The following is a 23,979-nucleotide window of genomic DNA, read 5'->3' on the forward strand; positions in this document are numbered from 1 at the left end:
ACAAGTTGAGCAAACATTTGAACTTGTACTTAGAAACTGATCAAAATGTCTGTGTGAAAACACGTTTTACTTGTGGAACAATCTGCGTTTACATTAGCATTTTCAGGCTGTTTTGTCCACACAGAAATGGCTAAGTAAACAGTAAAATTGATAAACCTCTTCTTTTGACAAAGAAAAGTTCATTATAGCCATTATATGGTTTGGACAGGAGTGGGACAGACAGCCATGTTTGCTTGGCTGAATCACCTCCTGCTCTACATGAACACCTGTACTGTTTTAATACTCTCAGTACTCTCAGTTTAGCTCTTCTCATTTACAAATCTTTCCCTTTTCTGTTGAAAAAAGTAACCTAACAACGGGTATATGTAGGTCCTGACAAGAATTCAGTTTCCTCAAAAAAAGGAGAAAATAATAAGGTACTCTTACAGGCTATTAAAAAGTCTTATATTTAATCCACACAAGTCTTAGATATTTCTTCTTGCCTCCTGTAGGTAGTAATGTCATAATGTTATAAAATGCTTTTGTACCTGGTCATGGGTTGTCACGAGACGTTAACACACCTATAAACTAAAAGTTGGACTGTTGTGATGGGATTGTGCTGCCGGAGGCTGTTCAGTCCATTTTTGTGAGGTTTCTGTCAGAACCATCAGACCTGCAGCAAATACTGTGACTGCTGCAGTTACAGTAGCCTGGAAGCCCATTTTCTCATAGTCAGTAAAAGTCCATTTTAGCAAAGAACTTGTGAACTTAAATGAATTGTTAATTCTTATTTGGTTAATCCATCCATCAATTTTCTCTCACTTTATCCATGTGCAGGTCATGTTAATCAAATTAATGATATATATATATAATATTTATTATTGTTATATATAGCTGGAAAGTACTGAAAATTTTATATGATAAGAGATAATCCTAGGCCACATCTTCCTGCTTCCACTTTAGTCAAAGTCAGCTTTATTGTCAAATATGCTATTCATGCACGACATACAGCACAGAGGAAATTTCAGTCCTCTCGGACCCACGGTGCAAACGGGAATATACTAAATAAATAGAAAAGACATAAAATCAACAATCAACAGTCAAGGGCACTTGAGTATTTACAGGATTTACAATAGGTTAAATAAATAAGTAGGTAAACAGGTGAGGTAGTGCGGTGTAGTGCAAATAAGCAGGGGAAAGTGGAATGTGCAGTCCCTGAGTACTTTCATATGATTGTGAAAGAGGTATTAATTTGCTTTCTGTTGGGTAATAAAAAGTGAAACCTGCAGAAACCCTGTACAAAATAAATTCAGGTTAGAGACAACACTTTGTCACATATTGTGTGATCGGCTTTACTGGTGATACAGAGGTCATTTCTGCCACACAGTAGTTGACCATGTGTGGGTGTATAGTACTTTGTTTTGAATAGCAAACAAAAACTGTGAGAAAAAGATATCTATTCCAATAAGCTGCTTTAGTGGTCTAAACCCCATATGAATGTGCAGCTGATGAAAATTCAGGTTTTTCTGAGGTGGCCGATTTCCAGTCTTTTGTCGATCTATTTATTACATCAGCTGATCTGCTCAACGGAGAAATGAGCCAGTGTAGCGATTGATTTTGGGAAAACAAAGACGTTGCATATTTTCTGGCCTTAGTGGCACTTGTTTGAGAACCGTGAGACTAGAAGTTAGAGAAATAAGACATTGACAACTCCACAGGAAGAGCTTGATGTTGTCCGAAACAGTGCCCAAGTTTTCTTATCAATAAAAAAATCATAGTTTTTTTTAAAATATTTGTTAAAACAGTATAGTTTTTAAAACATCATAATTATAAATCAAACAGTATTTTCTTAAACAATAACTAAGTAAAACTTTTGGTAATCCTTGTTATGGACACGCAGTATTGACAGTGTCACAGTTAATATGTGTAAGGAAAGTGAATGAGTAGTGACTGCTGTTTTGCCTTCCTATGCCTCTGCTGACTAACTGCTAGGAAAAAGCTGTGGTTACACTGGGAGGAATTCACTTAGTATAACTTTATGGAAATGAGTCAGAGTGCTGCTCTAATGTGTGTGTGCTCAGATGACTCAGTTCCCTGTGTAAACATTAAAAAAGCAGATAATTGGAAGTCATTAGATATTTGAAACCGACTTTTTCCATGTCTGCCCAAAGCTGCTGACAGTCAGGCATATTTTTACAGGATGATTTGTTTAAACCCGCTGATGCTTACATTGTTCTAAATCATCATCCAAACTGAACTTCTCTTATCTCCTTCCCTACCTCTCCCTCCCTACCTCACCCTCTGGCTCTGCTACCTCCCCCTGACCTCCAGGATCGACCAGAAGGTGTCCAACAGCCCGTATGGCTACAAACTGCAGGAGGCGCAGGCCATCCTCAGCGAGGTCCGCTCCATCCGAGACGCCATCAGCTCTGGGGAGAAAGAGAAACAGGAACTCATGCAGGTAAAGAGACATTTGTAATGGAGGGAACACACATTAAAAGTCATTCTTAAAAATGTTTTCATAGAACGCAGAAGGAGGTTGAGCCAACCAAACCCGACTCAAAACCCCATGACTGTGGATCTCAGCTTGGTAGTTTGATGTGTCCCAGTTTGGTGGAAGTTTTTCTAAAAACAGTATAATATCGTCTTTTTAATAATTTAGATTAAGGACATCATGCTTGTTCAATTTGTCTCAATTTAATACTGATGCCTACATAAACAAACAAGACCATCAGTGGAGATTGGCTATTTTTATATAGTTATTCTTAATGTCTGCCACTGGGTCAAATTTGGTAGTGTTCCCTTTGAAATCAATGAAACGAGGCAGTAGAAACTCTACTCTGCTTTTGTCCACAGAGGCTGCCAGAATCAACACAAAAGTTCCTTGTAGGGGTCTGATTTAGACCCTTTAGCAACTGAATGTAATTATTTATGGAGTTACATTAAAATGTAGAATTGCATTGTGTCGGATCAAAAATCTAATTTAGTGCATTTGGGCATTATTGCAGAGGTACTTTCATTGTAGTAATTTGGCAAATATTTTTGTAATAGCTTATCTCACTTATCTAAGATAAAAATACATTTCAGCCAAAAACACTCAAATACAGAGGAGTAAAGTTAAGTACATATCTGTTTTTGTATGTAGAAGGTTAGCATTGTTTAAAGACTGCTGAAGGCAAGATGTTGACTTGATCAGCTCTTAACAAAAGGAGGAGGAAAGAAGAGACAGATAATCCAAATACTGACATCTGATACTAAGAGCCATGTGGATCATGTCAGAAATCACAACAAGGCCACATCATGATGTGCATTTTTCCACATAAAGAAAAGGATTCAATATTTAGGACAATTGAATCGTAGTAACAAGTTTTATTTTCTAATCAAAGCAAAATATGTAGTCTTTATTTTTCACTGCAGTGTTCAAGCAGTCAGTTCTTTGGTCACTTCAGCTTCTTGAACAACCTCATCTTGCTACAAGGTGTCTCTACTTTGCTCCTTTATTTTGGTAGATCAGTTTGGGTTGTGAGGGTAAATGAGTTGAGATGGAAGATCCACACGTCACACCAGTTGACCCTGAAAAATGATTTATTGTGTTCTTGTTGTGTGCCTGAGCTCCTTTTATTTGTTCCTGCAACTGGGCAAATAATGTGTGTATTTTTCCTTCTAACACGTATTTCAACTGCATTCAGCTCGGTAGGAAACTAAATAGATCAAATGAAACATGCCAAGAACCAGAATTGAAAAACTCCCGGTTATTTACCCCACGAAGGACTTTGCAGGGAGGTACAGTATAAAACTCTGCTTATAAAGCTGTGGGGGGGAGTGATTTGCGATAAAGAGAACGAATAGAAAATGAACAGCATACTACATTATGAAGTAGGAGTATAAACAAGGGAATGAAGCAAGGGGAAAAAAAAAAAAAGAAGGCGGACTGTGAGTGGAGGAGATGAGGGCATCAGATGACTCTCAGGAGAGTCTGTACGCGTGTTAAAACACTTTACATTATATTGCTGGGAGAGAAAGGCCAGATGTGCTAAAAGAGATTTAGTGGCTCGGAGGAGCTGAGGCTACAGGGAGAGGCAGGTGGTGTTTTAGTGTCGCACCTCGGTCGTTGTGATGACAGCCTGTCACGTTCGCTCAGGAGAAGATGAGGCTGTGTTTGTGAGGATCCGTTTGAGATGGGTTTTCTGGAAAGTGAGAACTGTTTTGCTGATGGCAGCAACATTTTTTTGCCATGGGAGTTTTATTTCCGTTGTAGCTTATGTGGTTTAAAGAGTTCCTCTGGGTGGGTGAGTTAGGAGCATCTGTGGGCTGTCTGTCTTTATTTCAGTTAGGATTGTTTTTGTTAAAAAATTCAGTTTATTGTTTTTTTGGTTAATTGTTTTGTTTATAAAATAAAGACCCAACAGTCCAAAACCCAAAGATTTTCATTTTCAGTGGCATGAAACAAAAACAGCCAATCCTTCTTTGTAAAACTGCTCAAGTTCTGTCAGTTTGCATGGGCAAAATTGGGGAACGGTGTACTTCAAGTCCAGCCACAAATTTCTTGACTGGATTGGGATCTGGACTCCGAGTTGGCCGCTCCGGGACATTACCATTGTTCTTTTTAAGCCAATTCCTCTGTATCTTTGTTCATTGTCTTTCTGGAGAACAAATCTTCTCCCCAACTGCAGGTTTTTCGCAGGCTGCATCAGGTTTTCCTCCAGGATTTCTCTGTATTTAGCTGCTTTTATTTCACCCTCACAAGCTTTTCTATCACTGCTGCAGAGAAGCATCCCTACAGCATGATGCTGCCACCGCCATGCTTCACACTGGGGATGTTATGCCAAATATGCCGTTCGGTCTGATGGTGAAAAAGCGGCATTTTGGTCTCAGTTGGCCAATCGTGTTGTATGTATAGTCTTTCCAATCTGAGCCTCTGAAGCTTGGAACTCCTTCTGACTTGTTTCAGGTCCATTGCTGGACTCACTCAGTATTGAGGACAACCTGCTTCAGGCAGATTTACAGTTGTGTGACACTCATACATATATTAATAATGATTGATTTAACTGGACTCCAGGGGATGCTGAATGACTTGAACATGCATCGGTTGCCTGATCTGTGCTTTTCTTTCACCTTTCCTTTGAAGCTGCTTTGGGTATTTCTTCATCTATTGCCGTGATAACGTCTCACAAAACTGTTGGTCCTTCCAGATAAAGTTATATTTAAACTACAGTTAACTGAATAGACACAAACTACTCCATTAAATATAGCAGAGGATTGAATGGTAATCTCTCTCTCTCCTCCTCTGCCTCATCCTTTATTGTGTGTGACAGCATCACAGTGTAGCTCATCCATATTTCCACCATGACTGCAGTGTCTTTTAAAGTTGCATGATGGGACTTGGAGTTCACAGGTTGCAGATGTATAGTATACTAGTCTGCAGGGATGAGGGGAGTGGAGATGAACAAGAAGTCTGTTTGATTTACAGCTTGTGGCTCTGACGCAATGACTTGCAAATAGTTTTTTAGTTCGCTGTTCCACAAAAAATCACCATGAGAATTCCTTTAGGTTCAATGTTCGATTTTAATCTTTGAAGAAACAATTTTTCTCTTTCTTAACTGTGCAGATGTTCTGCTCCAGGCACAAACATGACTGCACATCAACAGGTCTGCACAGCATATTAAAGGGTAGAAAATGTAGAGCAGCTATCTATAAATCTCCTATTACCATTTTGAGCATTTTTAGACTCCAGTTCTGATTTAAAAACATCCCTGTGTTGACAATATTCCTACATACACCCCCATTCTCACATATAGATTGAAAATATCAGCTCTGGCTGCAGATTCGTTTGGAGGTAGAGGGAGGAAAGTGTGTTCAATAATACATAATCTACTCTGTGGACTCTCTCTGCCTCCCTCTCTCGCCCATCTCTCCCCCTCCCTCTCCCTTACCATCTGCAGCTGACAGCTCAGTCTGTGGGATTGTCTGTTCACGTGTGTGTGTGTGTCCCTGTGTGCTCTGCATCTATGTTTATTGATATGGCTGTGGGTGTGTAAATTGTTTGCACAACTAGAAAAAAGGAGAGAGAGGTACAGTGTATTCTTATTGAGATACCTCACTGCTACAGTTTAGACCTGAAACAATCCCTCAATTAATTAATTTGTGGATCAACAGAAAATTTTATAATTAATTAATTGTCTTAACTCAAGCAAACATTGTGATAATAATCTGAGTATATTTGGATTTGGGGTGTTGGTCAGACAAAAAGATAATTTAAGATGTCACCCTGGGCTCTGAGACAATGTGATGTGTGAAAAATAAAGAAAATCTATATAGTTAAGAATGAATTCATTGAAAAAAGGAAGATTAAACCAGTGTCATTTGTTTGAGCCAAACATACATATACAGTTTAATATATATAAAGAAAAAAGCCTTAAATAATGAAGGAACAATAAATTAATCTTCATTTGGGTTTAAAGCAATTCTTTCAAGGAAATTCTTATTTCACCTATAATTATCCCAGCTAGTAATTTACAGATTATTATTAGGTAAATATAGATCTGTAAAATGAAGCGTTAGCTCATTTATTACCATTTAAGAGGGTTCAAAGATGGGGGAAGACAGGAGAGAGGTTAGTGCAACAGGCACCAAAAAAAGAGGACCATCCTTAAATTAAATTGAGTTGATCCACTCCCTTTACCCAAATGAGATAAACTGTGTGCTGACTGATGAGGAATCTTCTTGGCTTCTTATCACTTCTTGAAGTGCAAGAACCCCCTTTGAATAGTCTAACAGCTGTTCGATTGAGCAAAAACTGCTTCAGCTGAACCTGCTGTGATCATGTTTTTCCAAGACGAATGTAGGCATGACGAGCACACAGTGTTTAAATCTGTATTTGAAATATTTCATTACTCAAAAATCATGCTTATCTCTGGCTGCCACTTGGAGCTGCCATTATGTTTAACATCCACATGTAGCTTTATGCTGAAATGTTGCTAAATCAGGGCTCTGGATGAGAGTCTGAAACGCAGAGTCATTTGGTGTGCTGCAACCTCCAAATAAATAAGCACTACAGTTATCACAGAATTGATATGTTGTTTTTCTGCCTCATCTGAAGTGTAAAGATAAGGTGCATTCCACAGCAGGCTTCAAAACGAACGGCAAAGTCATATAAGATATCCATCCCGGCTGTAAAGATAAAAGGATCGCTGTGGCAGCTGTCACTGCAGCAACACTATAACTCATGGGAAACATGCAGCAAACACAGAAGACGTAGTCTTTTACATTTTGCAGTTTTGTCATTTTACAGCCCTAAGGTGACTTTGTACAGCAAGGAAGACAAACTTGTAGCTAGTAGCTTCAGTTCCTAGAAGATGTGCTTCTGAAGCAATAAACCATTTAAGGGGCTGCTCATTCTTGTTAAATATAACGTCTTAATTTCGCTCACTTAATACAGTCATTTCTTGTTTATTTAATCATTTTTTTCTGTAGTTTCCTGCTGCAGTGTCCCAGTTTCTCCCCGCAGATCATTCATGTTTTGATTCATATAATCTCCAGCAGCCATTTGTCTCTTCTGTTCATCCAGAAACTGGCGGTGTTGAAGGACGGTTTCCAGCTGGACTCGGGCTCCCAGCAAGAGCTGTGGGGCAGCAGTCCCTCGCTCGCCAACTCAGAGCTTTCCATCCCACGGCTGTACTCCGACGCCGGCTCCCAGACTGACATCCCCGCTGAGGTGAGTCCAGGACAGATCTTCAGTTTCACTTCTTCACCTTGGAGAGAGGAAGTAGCTTCTGGAGAGGCCACACAGAAACATAATGTTGGTCTTGATTTCTTCAGTCAGCACTAAATTCAATGTAGTCTAACATTTTTGTCAAGTGCTGACAAGGATGGGCACCCCTTTTAAAAGCTGTGCAGGGTATCAAACATTAGAGTACAATGAAGTATGAATTTTGAAAATGTTCAAATCATTGATTTTCAGTTTAATCAGATATTGCCATTGGTTTATGAATTGATATGTGTCAACGCATCCTCCATGTCATTGTGTTGATATTGTATTCTGTTTATATTCAGTTTATGACCAGCACCAACAAACTGGCAGAGAAAGTCCGTCTGAGTCTGAAATACGAGGAGGCCAAGAGGAGGTATATTTTAGATAGATCGAAGTGTGTGTGTGTGTGTTCGTATGTGTGCTTATATCTAGAGTCATGCATATTGCTGTTTATTGTATGTGTGCCTTTATAATCGCTGTTTGTTTAGTTTTGTGAGTAATTTATCATTTGGAGATCTACAAATGTTGGATTAGATTTTGTTATTGTACCAGCAGACTAATCAGCAACTAAAGTCCTGAACGACATGTTATGAAAGATCTGGAAATAGAACGATTAATAAACAAATTTTACTGTGGAAATCTTCACGATGGTCAACACATTGCCCATAATAATAATTGATCCTGAGAAAGCTCGGTTTGTAGGGACTAGGATTGGGAACCGGAGGGTCGCAGGTCCAAGTCCAGCACGTACCACAGTATGGAGTGTAAACTGTTAGCTGGAGAGGTGCCAGTTCTACTTTCAAGTGCCCTTTAACCCCTAACTCCTAACTGCTCCCAGAGCACCGCTACGTGGCAGCCCATCACTCCACCTATAAGCCCTGTGTGTGTGTGTGTGTGTGTGTGTGTGTGTGTGTGTGTGTGTGTGTGTGTGTGTCTGTGTGTGTGTGTGTGTGTGTGTGTGTGTGTGTGTGTCTGTCTGTCTGTCTGTCTGTCTTTTGGGCTTATGTGTGTAAAACACTGAGTGAAGAAACAACTTCCCCATTATGGATTAATAAAGTTAATGCGTTAATCCTGCTTTCTTTCTCAGGATTGCCACCATTGAGGTGCAGATCGCCAAACTGGACAGCGAGGCATGGCCGGGGCTGCTGGACCCGGAGCGAGACCGCCTCATCCTCATCAACGAGAAGGAGGAGCTGCTGAAGGAGCTGCAGTATATCAGCCCTCGCCAACGCCTGGAGCCCAACGACGCCGAGAAGCTGGAGTCTGAGAAGAAACGTCTGGAGAGAGACTTGCAGGCCGCCAGAGACAACCAGAGCAAGGCTCTGACTGAGAGGTGAGAATATTAAACAGAAATTACTTCAGATCATTTAACAGCCCCCTAAAAATCCAAATCTCAGAGCTCTTCATTTCAATCTCAGAGCAGAACACATAATTGCTGACACATCATGACTGAAGTCTGAAACTTTTTTATTACTAATAAATATGGACGTGGTTCAAAAACATTTATCTAATCAAGAGTAGTATCGAATCCACTTCTCAGAAATCTTTTTAGGTTTAATTTTAAACTTTCACAAGTAACTAAAGACTAAAATAAGTCCGACTCAAAGATGTCAAATCACCTTTTGTTGGCTGAGAAGGCAGAAACGTGACAGTTCTGTCTAAATAATCTTTACAACCAGTAGCTACAACCTGAGCAGCAGAATATATTAAATATTATTAAACATATCAGCTAATTAATTCAAACCCTCTGATTCACAACCATGAAGCTGATCAGATTAAATTAGATAAGATTCTCAAATGGACAGGAGGTGATCAGCTGATCACGTCTATACAGAATAGGCTCTCCACTGTGTTGATCCCTGTTGACCTACAAAAATACAAAGTCCATTCACGGTTGTACAGTCGTGTTACAAATTGATGCATCTTCTCACTCACAAACAATCTTTGACTACAGAGAACAAACTTTTCATTCATTCCTTTTTCATTAGCGACAGAGGAGCTAATCTAACAATGAGAAGCTGCTAACTTTTATTTTTTCTGTTGCTCTTTGCTAATAAAGAGTGAGGAGAGATAAAAGTATCCTTGTGTTTTGCCAACTGGGAACCAGATCCATAACGGAACCGGCTATTGGAACCTGACCGTACTTATAATGTTCAGAGGTCCCGGTCCAACTGATCTCTGTAAGAAATAGTTTGTTTGATATAAATCTCTTCTTGTTATTATAGTATGAACATGAGGACAACAGTGAAAAGAGAGACAACAGACAATTTACTAATAGTAACCATACTTACAGTAATAGTCATAATAATAAATACAGAAAGGGAGGTCCAACAAAAAGGTTTATCTCTTTGTCCTTTTTGGATGAAAGCATAACCGACATTAGCTGAGACTAAGAACCAACAGCAGCTGTCTGTTCTTGTTATGCTCTTACTACATGTCTAAAGGTGGACTGAAGAACAGTGTCATGGAGAAGGTTAGAGCAGGTGATGACAGCGGTGTGTTGAGTGTAACTGTGGTCATTATTGTCTCATCCGCTGATGAAACCACTGACCTTCTACTTCTGTTGGACTCCTTTGGCCTTTAGAGACGTCAAACTTCCCTGATGATTATTAGGAGTTAGAGATGAACATGACATAGAAGACACTCCTCCTCTTGTTGTTTCTCTTCCTCTCACTTATTCCCCCCTCTCCAGTTCCAGTTTATACCTCCATCTGTCCCTGCTCTCCTAAATCTTTCTTTTACCTTCTTCTTTCTAGTTTTGTACAACCTTCTCTCTTAAATAGCAGCAGGCAGCTAAACCAGAACCAGCGAGATCCTACGTCTGTCCTCCCCTCTTTCCTCTCCCTCTCTCTTTCAACCTCTAACAGGACTCTTGTTGTTCGATGTTCAGGTCAGATTCTACCTGAGCTCAGTCTCTCTTTGTGTCTCGTCTCCTGTTCCTGTAACCTGAGAGGCTGCAGAGCCTGGTCACAAAAGGAACTTCTTGTGGTCCACCTACGCACCCTACCACACACACACAAACGCAAGAAATATGCACACAGTCATGCATTCTGTGTCTGCAGGTTCTGAAGATGTGGAATTCTCAGAATCGGGATTCTTGAGTACAGAAAAGTAATTAGCTCTGGAGGTTTTAAAGGCCCTACTCACTCAAACAGGTATTATCAGCTGTTCTGGCTAATTAGACCCCCGCTCTTGTTATTGTGTGAGGTTATAATAAGAGTGTCAGATGTGTAAGTTGCCCTTCTCTAAAAAAACGTAATCAAACTAAAAGAAGAAGGGAGGCAGATGTTCGTAAAGACAGTAAACACACCCACGCAGCGAAGACCTCTAAACAGCTCAAAAAGCCTCTGTGTAGGGGCCTTTAAAAAAGTTGCTGTTTCTCAGTGCACGTTTTTAAAACAAATCAGACACAAAATTCAACACAAACGTAGTTTTTAAAGGACCAGTGTGTCGGAGCTTATGGCATCTAGTGGTAAGATTGTGGATTGAAGTGAAAAACGTGAATTGCCCTGAGCTACTGTAGAACCAAGGCGGTTCAACATAGCGAAGACATTGGAAGACGTCCTGCTCCCGGTGTAGATAAAAACGGCTCCGACTGCCGAGGTGCCCTTGAACAAGGCAACCTAACCCCAAGAAACTGCTCATGGGGCGCTGCTAACGTGGCAGCCCATCACTCCACCATCTCTCTCCCTGTTTGCATGTCCACAAGTGCATGAAGTGTGCATTTCAGCTTGTGTGTGTGTATAAAAAAAAGAGTGAAAAGAACAATTTCTCCAATAGGGGACTTTAATAAAGTATATATCTTATCATCTTATCTCATCTCTTAAACACTAATGAAAACATACCGATGAATTGGTAATAGCTAATTCCATTTCTGCCAAAAGATATGAAATATTACATCACCTTTAAACATCATTGAAAAATTCTTAAATTTACTTTAAACTCAGACAAATCATCAAACACCTTTTCTGACAAACCCACGTATGTCACTGCCAGATGCAATGGAAGCGGACCTAGTTAGACTGAATATAATTTGCGTTGATTGCGGTTCTCCCGAACACAGTGGCCCTGGGATGACCTCTACTCTCCACTGGCACTAGGAACCACTTTGTTACAAAGGCTAAATATGTTTTTCTAGAAAACTTTTTTCATTAAAAGAAATAAGTTAAAACTAAATGTTGCTATGAACTGTCAAAAAAACCACAAAAAAACTGTCTAAAATTCATTCAAATGAGGGAAGTAGTAAACCAAATTATGAATCTGACCAACATTTGACGCCAGCTTTTGGTGCTTGACAGTTTTACATTGATACCTTTGCGGTAGTTCACTGAACATGCACCTTTCTTTCTCATGAACAGACATATGTCTGTTTGTATGACAATTAAAAACGAGTCAGAGACAAATACACACACACACACACACACACACCAGCACCAGCACCAGCAGCTTTCTGTAACCTGATCAAAGACTTCCTCACTTTGGCCTGTTTCCAGTCAAACCATGGATCACAGTAACAGCTGTTAATGGACTTGTTTCCTCCAGACAAAGCTCATACAAACAAATGACACCGCTGTCACCTGAACACAAAGCAGCTGCTCACAATACCCCAACACATCGTCGCCGTCATGTCATATTTGTTAACTTTTATTCAAGTGCTCACACCTCCAGCGTTAGCAGAGATGGAGGATTATGTTCACAGTTTTTTTTTAATTCCCAAAATATTAAGGTGACTCATGTTCAGCCTGGAAGCAGTTGACATTGCGATTCAGGATCAGATTTTGTAGATTGAATTGACGAGAATAAGATGTTACTTCACACCTGCAAGTCTGTAGCTGACTGAAAAAATAAACTATATATTTTTGTATTCGTTTGCCAAATAAAGTTTTTCCTTTTACTCATTTCAGGCTGCGACTTCACTGCAAGAGGAACAAGCTAGTCCGAGAGCTGGAGGAGATGGTTCGACTGGCCACATCACTACATACTCAACTCAAAAGGTTTGTTCATCTCATTCCATTTCTGCTCTTAATGCCTTAAAGCATGATTACCGTTTATTACAACTTAGGTATTATTTTGTAGTTTAATAGTAACATTGCACTCACCAAGATAATTGTTGAGCTCTGGGAACACTGTGACATTAATGTGAATGAGTCAGTTGGGTCAAGAAACTCGAGCAGTCAGAACTGTTTAATGTACCTTTAATTAAATGCAGTCATGTTTCTCCTATTTATTTTTTACACAGCCATTTATTTAATGTATCATTTAGTTCAACAGATTTCTTACAAGGACATTAAAGATGATAATTTAGTTATTATATTCAAAGCAGGCAGTGACAGAGCAGAGCTTTGAAGTGAAGGGAAGGTTGAGAAATGTGGGGTGGTGGAAGTATTTAGCCTTTAAACGACCAAACATTTGCTTAAGATGAAAGCCATTTTGTTCTCCTCGTCATTTTGATTTCAGTCATGATCTCGCAACAAATCTAATTTTCCATCCCAACCCAGAGAATCCTCAAGAATTTTTATGAGATGATGCAAGGTCGCTGAAAGAACCACACGTTTCAGAATCGTTTAATATTTAACAGTCCTGGTTTCCCAGTTCAACAGTGATGATCTGAAAAGTTGAGAGTGAAATGAACAGTGTCAGTCAGTCTCTGTCTCCTCCTCAGGTGAGTTTCTCTATTCTCATCTCATGGCTCATTCATCCTGTCTGTCCTCCTGGTCTGAGTGTCCCTGGAGGACAGGAACTCTGTCTGCGCTAACGAGCCCCTTTGCCTTAATTAGAGAGCGGCTCATACAGAGCCAGGAGTGTGTGAGGAGGTAGAGACAGGAGGCCTGAGAGGAGAGGAGAGTAGAGGACATACAGAGGGGAGAAAGAAAATGACTCTACTTTCCTCCTTTTTAAGTAGTCCCTCTGCTCCAATATTTATCTGTTTTTCCAGTTATTCATTTGGTTTGAAGCTTTTAAATGGTGATGAACAACTCGCCTGCTGGACTGGGAGATTCGGGGAAAAAACATCTCACTGACAAAAAAATCTTAAGTCACATTATTCTTAAACATGTTTAGGAACAATAAAAAGGAAAAGTAGAGGAGTGGCGAGGCAGAGTAGGCTAGAGGAGACAAGAAAGGGAAAGAAGGGCAGAATATGAGATAACAGGAACGGAAAATGTAGGAAAAAGAGAAGAACAGAGTCAGAGACAGGAGTCTGCCTGCGGTGTTGCTTCAAACTCTACACGTAGCTTTCTTCTTTTTGATCTTACCTTTTCTTCCCTCTTGTCTGAAACTCACATTGTCACAATTACTTCTCTAACTCAGCTGTTTTCTCCCAAACCTCTCTCTTTTTCGTCTCTTTTGTCCAGTTTCTTTCAGTTAACTCACTGTAAAATAGTAAAATGCTGATATAATTGCTATTTATAAAAGCTATCAAATGAATTTGTTTTTCAATTTGATGTTAAGCTGATGCTCTTACCCAAAGTAACATGTAAGATGCTTATAATGCTTATAACAGCAGAAGAAACAGGTGATAAATTACATTTGAAAACCTCCATAGAGACATAAAGGAAGCTTATAAGTATAGTACCTCAGGGTCAGTTTTTAATTAAAGTATATGTGAAGTTATCTGTGTTGTATCTTCACATATACTTTAATTAAAAACTGACCCTGAGGTACTGTACTTACTCTAAATGGGTGCAGTTTAGGGATTTTGTAACCATTTTTTAAGCTCTTTTATTTTCCACAGTTAACAGGTAACCAATAATTAAGAAGTGTAGGGGTCGACATCCGCTTTTTTAGAAACACCAATGATTCAGCCTTATGTGCCACAGTTTGCCCAACTTGAATCACACCTTTTAACATTACTTGATAACAACTGTTTAGGAACGGGAGAAATCTCTTGATGATTCAAGAGATTTCTGATATGTCATGTTGGATCATGTTGACTCTATGTTTTTGTCTTCCTCTCTCCTTCAGCCTGTCGGCCAGCACTCTGTCCTGTTCGTCCGGCAGCAGTCGAGGCTCTCTAACGTCCAGCCGTGGCTCGCTAGCCACCACCTCTAGCCTGGGCTCAACCTCCTCCCTCAGCTTCACCGACCTCTACCTGGAGCAGCCCGAGCTGGCTGACCCGGACTTCCAGAACAAGCTGGACAGCCTCCTGCAGGAGGGCGGCCAGGGAGGTTACCGCCCCTCCAGCTCCATCACCACGATACATGAACACGAAGTAGTGACGGGTTGTGGAGGGAAAGACGCTGGGAGGCCTGAGGGCAAAGCAGGCAGGGTGGGAGGAGACACGGGTTGTTCTGCTGGAGGGGGTGTAGGTGGTGGCGGTGGTGGCGCAGTGGAGTCAGGGTCATCCAGGATCCAGGCGCTTAGACTGTCAGAAACCCCTCGCTCCATGAGCTCTTTATCTCCACGATCGTCCCTTTCCTCACTGTCTCCGCCGTGCTCGCCGCTGGTCACAGACACTAGTTTCCTGTCTGGAGAGACATTCGCAGGCCAGACGGGGCCTGGCGGGTTGAGCTTGGACCTGGAGCTCCACAGTAGGTTAGCAGAACTGGAACTCAGCCTGGACTCTCAGGAGCAGCGGCAGGAAGAGCACGAAGGTCCTAGGGGGCTGGAGGAGAAACAGAATCACAACACCACGTTGGGCGAGTCGGTTAAAGGTAAACGGGAAGCTTTTGATCATATATTCTGTGTTATCGTCATCCAAAATGTTGTCACGCTCAAACTCATAATCTTCACAACAGAAAAGCCAGTTCCTGTAATAGAATAACCTTCAAGAGAGGCAGAAAAAAGTGGACGGAGACAGAGAGAGATAACCTGGAGCAAAGTTTTTAGGTCAAGAGTCAAACAGGGAACGCTGTCATTGCTACACAAAGGCAGCAAGGATGCCAAAGCCCGTCAGTCAGAAACCACAGGCATTAATCTGCTGATATAACAGCCTCCACTCTTCTGGTTTGAGTCTTTCCACTAGATTTTGGTACCTGGCTGCATGGATTTTCTTCCATTCAGCCGCATGAGCATTAGTGAGGCCCAACAACGCTGTTGGATGATGAAGGTCTGGCTGAAAGTCGATGATCCAGTTCATCCCAAAGGTGGAAGAGGCCAGGACTCTGTGCAGACCGGTCAAGTTCTTCCACACCAATTATTTCAGTTTATTGAGTGTTTCAGTTTACAGTATAGATACCATGCAGGGCAATGGAAGTGTCACAGCAGCAAAGTGAGTTACAGGAACAGATACAAAATATATATAAGTAACCTTAAAAAACAGAATACTAAAACACAAACAAGCATGCATCCAGCATCTCACAGTCAGAAGATGCATGATGCTCAGGGCTGAACAAAACAATACAACATAATCTGACTTGTCATTAAACCTGTGAGTGACTCAAGAGTCTCTTATCCTCCAAGCAATCATGTTACATCACAATGGCAACAAAACAGTTTGCATGATAACTCAGGAGGCCTGCAGGATAACGACTCAAATGATAATCCCAGTTAATAACATTAGAATGATAATTGTGATGAATTATCTCCAATAAATGAACAGCAATAAGAGAGAGAGACAGAGAGAGACAGGCAGAGAGGCTGGTGATGTAACGCCTTTATCTCTGTTACACTAGACGTCATAGAGAACACTCCAACTTTATTGGAAAGCGGGATATCAGGAATCCTCCTCCTCGCTATGTGTGTGATGAGAAATTTAATACTGTGTGTGAAACCTGATTTCTACTGGGTGCAATGAAGAGTGAGGAGGTGAAGGTTAGGAGCGTGTTGGATTACAGCCGTCGGGTCGTGTGCGTGCGTGCGTGCGTGTGTGTGCTGTTTGAACTCATGTTTGAAATGTAATTCTGGGGGTTTATTTTTGTTTACTTGCCTGTGTTATAGTTTGACCTGTTTAAATAGTCAGAGGTAATTATTGTATCACGGTCAATATACAGTAAGTAAACAGAGGTAAAATGAGATTAATTGAACTGATTTGATGTGAAATTGAAATTAATGATATTATTAGATGCATAGAAAATTGCTTTTGATAATAATTATTATTTAACAACTAAACATTTTCTGGTTCCAGCTTCGTAGGCGTGAGGATTTTTTCTTTTTGACATCATAGTAAACTGATTATCTTGGAGCTTTTTTACTTTTGGTTAGGACAAAGCAACACATCAAAAGTACATGGAATTAGCTATTAGCAGTTTGTGTCTGATGAATTTACAGACTGCACTGTGGATAACACATTACTATGTTAATGAAGAAAACTTAAAAATTATGATTCTGAAGTTCTTGAGTTATAAGGAGCATCTTTTTATGTTTTCTAAATGGATTTATGGATGTTTATAAGCTTTGGACTAATGAGATTGGATATTAATATAATATAATAATATCCCTTAAAAAGTAAGAAAGAAACACTGAGTCGAGTCAGAGAAGAAGAAATGTTAGCTTTAATACCTTGGTTTCCTCCATGAGCAAAATCAGCGGCCAAACTGCTATAACTAACTTTCCTCTCTCATATCTGTGTTGGAAAACCTCTGGACTAAACAGTTAAGTGGAACAGTTGTGGAGAGGTTGAGTCTTTGGCCCTTGAATGAATTACCGCTAAACTGTAGTAATGGTCAGTTGAAGTTTGAGCAGGACCCACTGCAGCTGAACGTGACTCAGGTTCTTGTTGCAACCTCTGGTGAAAGGTGAATGTGGTGTCTGGTTTCCTGTTCACTCTCTATACCTGCTACCAGGGCAGAACGTATTACCAGGCTCTAGCTCTGTACGGGCAGTGATCAACCTTAGCACAATGTCAACATATAAAGGCAGCCCCCTCATTTTATTCAGTGGTACTACCGTGTTGGCAACAACCAGCACTTTGGGTGCAAGTGTGCATTCCGGATAGCTGTGATAACTTTCCAGAGTGGGAACAAAACTTGGTATTAACAGTTGTTCAGTGTCTTGGAAACTTGATTATTATTTTCTCCACTACAGTCAGACACTTACACAAAGACAGCATCTTGTTTACAAAAATATCATAACTGTGAAGTGTTGACAGAGGGTTTGATCAGTATCAGTGATTCAACAAGTCTCTATGACTCTATACCAAAGTACTCAGGTGGACGCTGTTTTGCATTTTGGTTTATCTTTTTCGACTCTTTCATCTACTCTACTGGAGGGGGAAAATAATTCATGGTCTTAATCACCGTCCTGATGAAGGCCAAGTCAGGTTGAGGTTGGTGTAAATAAGGAGTTTTAATCTAACTTCCTGATCTAAGACTGCTCGGAGAACGGTTTCTTTTCTGTGGCCAGGTTTTCAACTCACTTGCAGCGAGGAAACCGGAGGAAATTGTGCATTTTTGGCGGGGGCTATTTTTAGTGGTGATTAATACACATTTGGTGTTCATGGGGCAGCAGGACTGTGTATGTGGGATTGGGTCAAAATAAACTTGGATAGATTTATTACTGTGGCTCAGGAGGGTGGAGCGGGTCGTCTAATAATCAGAAAGGTTGGCAGTTCGATCACCGGCTCCTCCCGCTTCATGTCATAGGATTTGTTGACTATACCCTAAATATAAAATATCACCAGACTGATCAAATCAAACAAAACAAATCCTTTGTCAGTGTAACCATCTCTCCTCTTCCTTTTCTCTTCAGACTCGGCGCCACAGCTGCGTGGAACAGGGGCGGGGCCAAAAAAGATGGGCGTGACCTCAGCAGTGTCGGACGAATCAGTGGCTGGCGATAGCGGTGTGTACGAGCCTTCAGAGCGCAGGTACCAATAATTTTTATCTACCATACTTTTTGTATGATGTACAACCAGAATATTGAACTCTCTGTCCTTTGACCTCTGTAGTCTTGCCATTGTCAAATGTCTTCATGGAAACTTTGTTTCTATAGACTGCATACTTTTTTATTTTTTTATTTTTAAGTTATTTTTTGGGCCTTTTATTGGCTTTATTGGATAGTGACAGCTGTAGACAGACAGGAAAGGTGGGCAGAGAGAGAGGGGTTGACACGCAGCAAAGGGCCGCAGGTCGGATTCGAACCCGGGCCGCTGCAGCAACTCCATACATGGGTCGCCAGCTCTACTGACTGAGCCAACCGGGCGCCCGCATACTTTCTTTTTTACATATATTTTAATTTATCCTTTTTATTCCCCCTAAAAGTCTTTTAGCACATTTAATTTCTCTAAAAATACTACTTGTGTATGTCACAATTATGACAATGTAGCAGCAAATGTGCAGTAATGTAGTGAAGTTGTAGTTTTTCCAAGAAAACAGTGAGTAGATGTCATGTCTTCAAACAATATAAATCTCCTTTGATCGCCGCACTTAAACATTTTTCCCCCCTGAACTTGACAATATTATAATTTTTGTTAAAATTCTAATCATTTGGAGATATCAGGATCCACCACTTAATAATTTTTCATAATGAACAGTATTTCCAACTAAATAGCTTGTATCTATCATACCTTTTATGATGACATTGCTGTTACACAGCTTTAGAGAATAAACATTTGAAATCTCAGTTTAGATGTTATTTTACTCAGAAATAAGTGTGACTGTTTTTTTGTTTTTCCTCCAGGCCGGGCCTCCCTGCAGACCTCCTCCTCAGCTCCTATGATGAGCGGTTGGCGCCGGGCTGCTCTCAGGTGCAGCTCGGCTTCCGCTACGAGTCCAGAGACCAGCGCTTCACCATCTATGTCATGCAGCTGTCCAACTGCAGCGCCCTCTGTCTGCCAGCTGACCAGAAAATGTACGTCCTTGTACCTATGATTATAAGATTACACTTGTTTTAGTAATTTAGGTGTAAATGCATGTAAATGTACAAAACCAAGAAAAAAGAAAACGCATGTCAACAAGAAGTGGTGCTTTTGCAAACTTCATCATCATCAATAACAATCAACAAGTCATCACAGCATCTATTCAGTATTTTCTGGCAAAGAAGTAATTGACGTCTCAACCTTAAATTCAAATTTGATGCTTCATGTGTCCACACAGCATCATGCTAACACTCTCACCTGTGTGTGCTGCAGGTATGTGCGTTCGGCGGTGCTGCCCTGCGTGGAGGCCACCCGCTGCCTCTTCCGAACCCGCGGCTCTCTGCCTCAGGACATCGTGGAGGTCAATGAGGTGTTCAGCATGCAGATATCCCACAGTGCACTGCGGCAGAAGACACTGAGGGTCGACATCTGCAACACCAGAAAGTCGGGCCACGAAGAGTGTCTGGTTAGTAGAAGTCTCCTGTGTGGTTTTACATCTGCGGTGCAGGGAACATGTAGAGCTCGAGCTACAGTTTGATATAGTTTTTCTCCACTTTTTCCTGTTTTCATCCTTTTACAATCAACATTTAATTGTGTGTTTGTAGTTTGAAGGTAACCTTACATTAAAATCAGTACAATATAAAAATGATTTTACATGTAAAAGGACAGTGGAAACTCTCTTGCTGCTTTTTGTTTTTCGTGGCAGTTTGGACTAATCTGATGGTTTTATTGCACTCAACACTCAAAGAGCTTTCTGAACAGACACTATGAGCTGCGGTGTCCCTCCATCTTACCTCTCTCCTCCTCTCCCCCCTCTCCAGGCGGGAGCCCAGATCAGCCTGGCTGATGTCAGCTGTTCGGAGGAGAGATGCACCAAGTGGTACAACCTGCTGAGCCGCGTCTACATGCCCGAGATGAACAACAAGGACAAAGAGAGCCGAGCAGCCGGCGCTTCTGACAGGGTACAGACACATTGTCACCCAGTGTACTGTCGGTTCGCATATGAGCCGATAGTCTGACTTTCAGAGTGACATCCAGAAGTGGATATTAACATTCATTACAGCTCAGTGATTTAGTTAAAAAGTATACAGCAACCCTGCTGCTGCTTATTATTAGTGAGGCCAGTTTCCTCATTTATTAAACCAGAGTAACATTAAAAGTAGTATTTCCCTCTGTGCTGACATGAGTGGTTGTGCCTGTTTAAGTGGTTTTAATTGGGCATAAAAATACTTTGCATTAAACAAAACATGTGTCAAAAGGTTACTGCCCCCATACTTAATACTGTCATGTCAGTATGAAGGAAGGAATTATTGGTCAGCAGAGGATTCCCTCCTACTCAGTTTGAATTTGAGAAAAATAATGCTCTTTTTGTCATTTTAAACAATTCTCAATTCACTTCGTTTGTGGCTGTTTGTCACTGTGTGACACTAAAGTAAAAGTTTTCTTGTTTGATTGTTGGTAAACACACCAATATAAATCTCTGTTTGTTCCTGATGTGTGTGTTCTGTGCTTCAGACTCCGGCGATTTCCAGTGTTTCCAGAGTTGGAGCTCCTGAGGACGATGAGTGGTGAGTGTTTCTCCTTTCTGTCATATATTTTTTTTAAATGTATTCCCCCCTTCACTCCTGTTTTTGACCCTCCATTGTCCTCCTTTATTTTCCGTTTTTTATCCAGTCCCACTTGAGCAATTTTTTTATTTTTATTATATTATTTTCACACTGAAAGATGATCTGTAGCACTTCACTAAAACAGTCAGTTACTGTTCATGAGGAGACAAACAAACACAGAATGTTACCTGACAGGTTCAGACTGTAAATAAAGCTGCTTACATTTTGGATACATCTCCCCCCGACTGTTGACACCTCCACCGTTCCTCCTCCCTCTATCTTAATGACAGTCACCAGGTGTTCTGAGGCTATGGTGCCCTTTACACACACATACACTTTGGAAAGAAGACAGGTGTCCCTCCCCCCCCGTGTACAACAGAACAGAAGGAACTAGACCAACTAGTCAATCATTCTTCATTCACTGAAATACTAACTTGAATTTTGCTTCAATTTTACAGAAGGAAAACCTACGTACATTTTTAGCTTTCATCTTATTTAGCTAAATAAATCTTCTTCTTACCAAGTTAACAATAATTTAGCTTCAATGTCACCTCTTTACTCTCTCAGACCACTTATAGTAAACCAAATAAAACTTTTATTTTCTTTGACAAAAGAGGCTCTCCAAGCTGTGCTAGAAGAACAAGAATTTTAGCTAAATAAAATAGTCTAAAATTGGCAATTTTTTCGAAATCAGAAAGTATGTGATTGAAGAATAAGTAAAGAAGAGTATAAATCTGAGCAAGCACTCAGTGCCAACTTTAGTTGCTTCACAGCCATGTACATAAAACATGTTTTAATTGGTACTGAAAAGGTATATGAGAAGTAATAGAGATGGAAGCTAAGTTTATCCTGTCCTCTTCTCTGTTGTTGATCGTCAGGCATGGCGACGCTTTGGAGGAAGACATGTTTGATGATGAAGAAGGAAATGGCGCAGAGGGAGTGGAACCTCTGGAGGAAGAGGATGAGTTTTATCCTGAAAGCAGCCAATGGGAAGCAGAGGAGGAGGAGGAAGACGACAAGTCGACAAAATCCCCTCCCCCCTCCTCCTCCTCCTCCTCCTCCTCCTCCTCCTCCTCCCCCTCCTCCTCCTCCAACAGCAACAGCAGCCATCACAGAAAAGGTAACTTTAGTTGCTTGAGGAAAGAATAAAGTTTATGGTGTACTTGTAGTATTGGATTGTGGCAAACTCATTATTTCCTCGGATTACTAGGAACGCATTTTGGTGCCGCTACATTGGAGTGAAAATGGAAAGAAAATAAAAAAATTGTAGTGGCGAATTTCAAGTTTGGATGTCAGTCCTGTAGAATCAAAAAGCAATTTTCACTGACCTTTAACAATCATACAGAGAAGAACCCATCATAAAAGAGACAAAGGAACACATTTCAACAGCCACTGGAGCAGGAAATGGACTACAATGGAGTTGTTCTTCCCATTGTCATCATAGTACTTTTTTTTTTGTCTTTTGTCATCTCAACTCATCCTCTTGCAGCTTTTGTCCTCAGTGGACAGAAGTGCTGGAGAAGTCAAAAATATCTAAAAACATTCTTTGTTGCTGAAATTGAGGCTAATTTGAGTCTAATTTTAGTTTTACAAATCTTAAAGCCACTCTTGGTATTTGATGTTTTGTTCCGTCTTCTCATTGGTTGATAGAACCTTCCGATTTCTTAAAGGGTTGAAATTGATATAATTTTCCATCCAATTTATCATCATCGTCTTTTCTTTGTCCAGGTCAACAAGGAGACAAGCATGGACAGCTTGTTGCCGTCCCACCACTGCTCTGTGGTTCGACCCAAGGAGCGCCGCCACGACGTACACCAGCAGAACCCCTTCATGAGGGGAAACACCATCATCCGCTCCAAGACCTTCTCCCCTGGACCTCAGAGCCAGTACATCTGCAGGGTAACTGACACTCACTGAAAGCTGATGTCAGCAGCATAAAAAAACACTTCAGATGGAGAGAAAAACAGACCTTTTCTGTTCTCCTAAAGATTTGACAAATATACAGTGAGGATGGGAATTCATATTTCACTCTCTTTCCAGATAAACCGCAGTGACAGCGACAGCTCCACCCTCTCCAAGAAGTCTCCGTTTGTCAGAAACGCTTCAGAGAGACGAAGCATGCGCATGAAGAAGGTAGAAACTTCTCTCCTGATCCATCTCTCTGGAAAGACAATATATTTTTTAGGGCTGCAGCTATCGAATATTTTGGTAATCGAGTATTCTATTGAATATTCCATCGATTCATCGAGTAATCGGATAAAACATACTTTTGCTTAATTAAAGCCCGATTATAAATATACACAAAAACATACACGAAACAAGACAGATCACTGTTTTCAGTTTTCAGTCCAGGCGTCTGCCGTTCTGTACAGAAAAACTGTCCACACACGTTACAGAGCCCGCTTCCGTCTTCTTCCGTGTGTAGTGGACGCATAGCCTGTGACGTAAGCACGTTGTGTCACACTAAAAAGAATCCATGCAAAACGTGAGCTTTATGAGGCTTCGAGGCAGACGAAATTCCTCGATCATTCTTTGTAATCGAGTTACTCGAGGTACTCGAGGAATCATTGCAGCCCTAATATTTTTGTCTTTTGAGATGTTCACTGTGTCAGATCGTAGTGTCATAAATTCTTGCCGTGACGTGACACCACAACCAATCATAGTTTAATTTCTTTAAAGACTTATGAGACACACTTAGGTGCTTGGATAGGGGATAACCTTGTACCAGGAACCGACTTTACTGTTCCACTCGACAGCACCGATGTCATTCCTCTCTCATTCTTAACAGTTGTGCGCAGCAGAGCGTTCTGTGCTGCTACTGGTCAATGTCACTGGCTAATTGTAATGACAAACAGAAGCTAGATTTTGAAACTTAAATGTAAATTACCAAATTTGTGGCTGTTTTTTTG

General features: G+C 40.7%; 1 protein-coding gene across 1 annotated transcript in view; it reads left to right on the forward strand.

The window, feature by feature from the left end:
* The window catches only part of wwc1 (WW and C2 domain containing 1), a 53,997-nt gene that overhangs the window by 21,047 nt on the left and 8,971 nt on the right, over nucleotides 1–23,979 (forward strand). Inside the window, exons 6-20 of the mRNA XM_051400779.1 lie at nucleotides 2,311–2,440; nucleotides 7,547–7,693; nucleotides 8,032–8,102; nucleotides 8,817–9,062; nucleotides 12,634–12,723; nucleotides 14,693–15,381; nucleotides 18,356–18,473; nucleotides 19,286–19,456; nucleotides 19,737–19,929; nucleotides 20,285–20,425; nucleotides 20,979–21,031; nucleotides 21,949–22,106; nucleotides 22,168–22,190; nucleotides 22,799–22,969; nucleotides 23,111–23,203. Of these exons, the coding sequence (XP_051256739.1) occupies nucleotides 2,311–2,440; nucleotides 7,547–7,693; nucleotides 8,032–8,102; nucleotides 8,817–9,062; nucleotides 12,634–12,723; nucleotides 14,693–15,381; nucleotides 18,356–18,473; nucleotides 19,286–19,456; nucleotides 19,737–19,929; nucleotides 20,285–20,425; nucleotides 20,979–21,031; nucleotides 21,949–22,106; nucleotides 22,168–22,190; nucleotides 22,799–22,969; nucleotides 23,111–23,203 (2,494 nt within the window). The remainder of the gene's footprint in view (nucleotides 1–2,310; nucleotides 2,441–7,546; nucleotides 7,694–8,031; nucleotides 8,103–8,816; nucleotides 9,063–12,633; nucleotides 12,724–14,692; nucleotides 15,382–18,355; nucleotides 18,474–19,285; nucleotides 19,457–19,736; nucleotides 19,930–20,284; nucleotides 20,426–20,978; nucleotides 21,032–21,948; nucleotides 22,107–22,167; nucleotides 22,191–22,798; nucleotides 22,970–23,110; nucleotides 23,204–23,979) is intronic.

Source organism: Dicentrarchus labrax, unplaced genomic scaffold (assembly GCF_905237075.1).
Source record: "Dicentrarchus labrax unplaced genomic scaffold, dlabrax2021, whole genome shotgun sequence".
Lineage (NCBI taxonomy): Eukaryota > Metazoa > Chordata > Actinopteri > Moronidae > Dicentrarchus > Dicentrarchus labrax.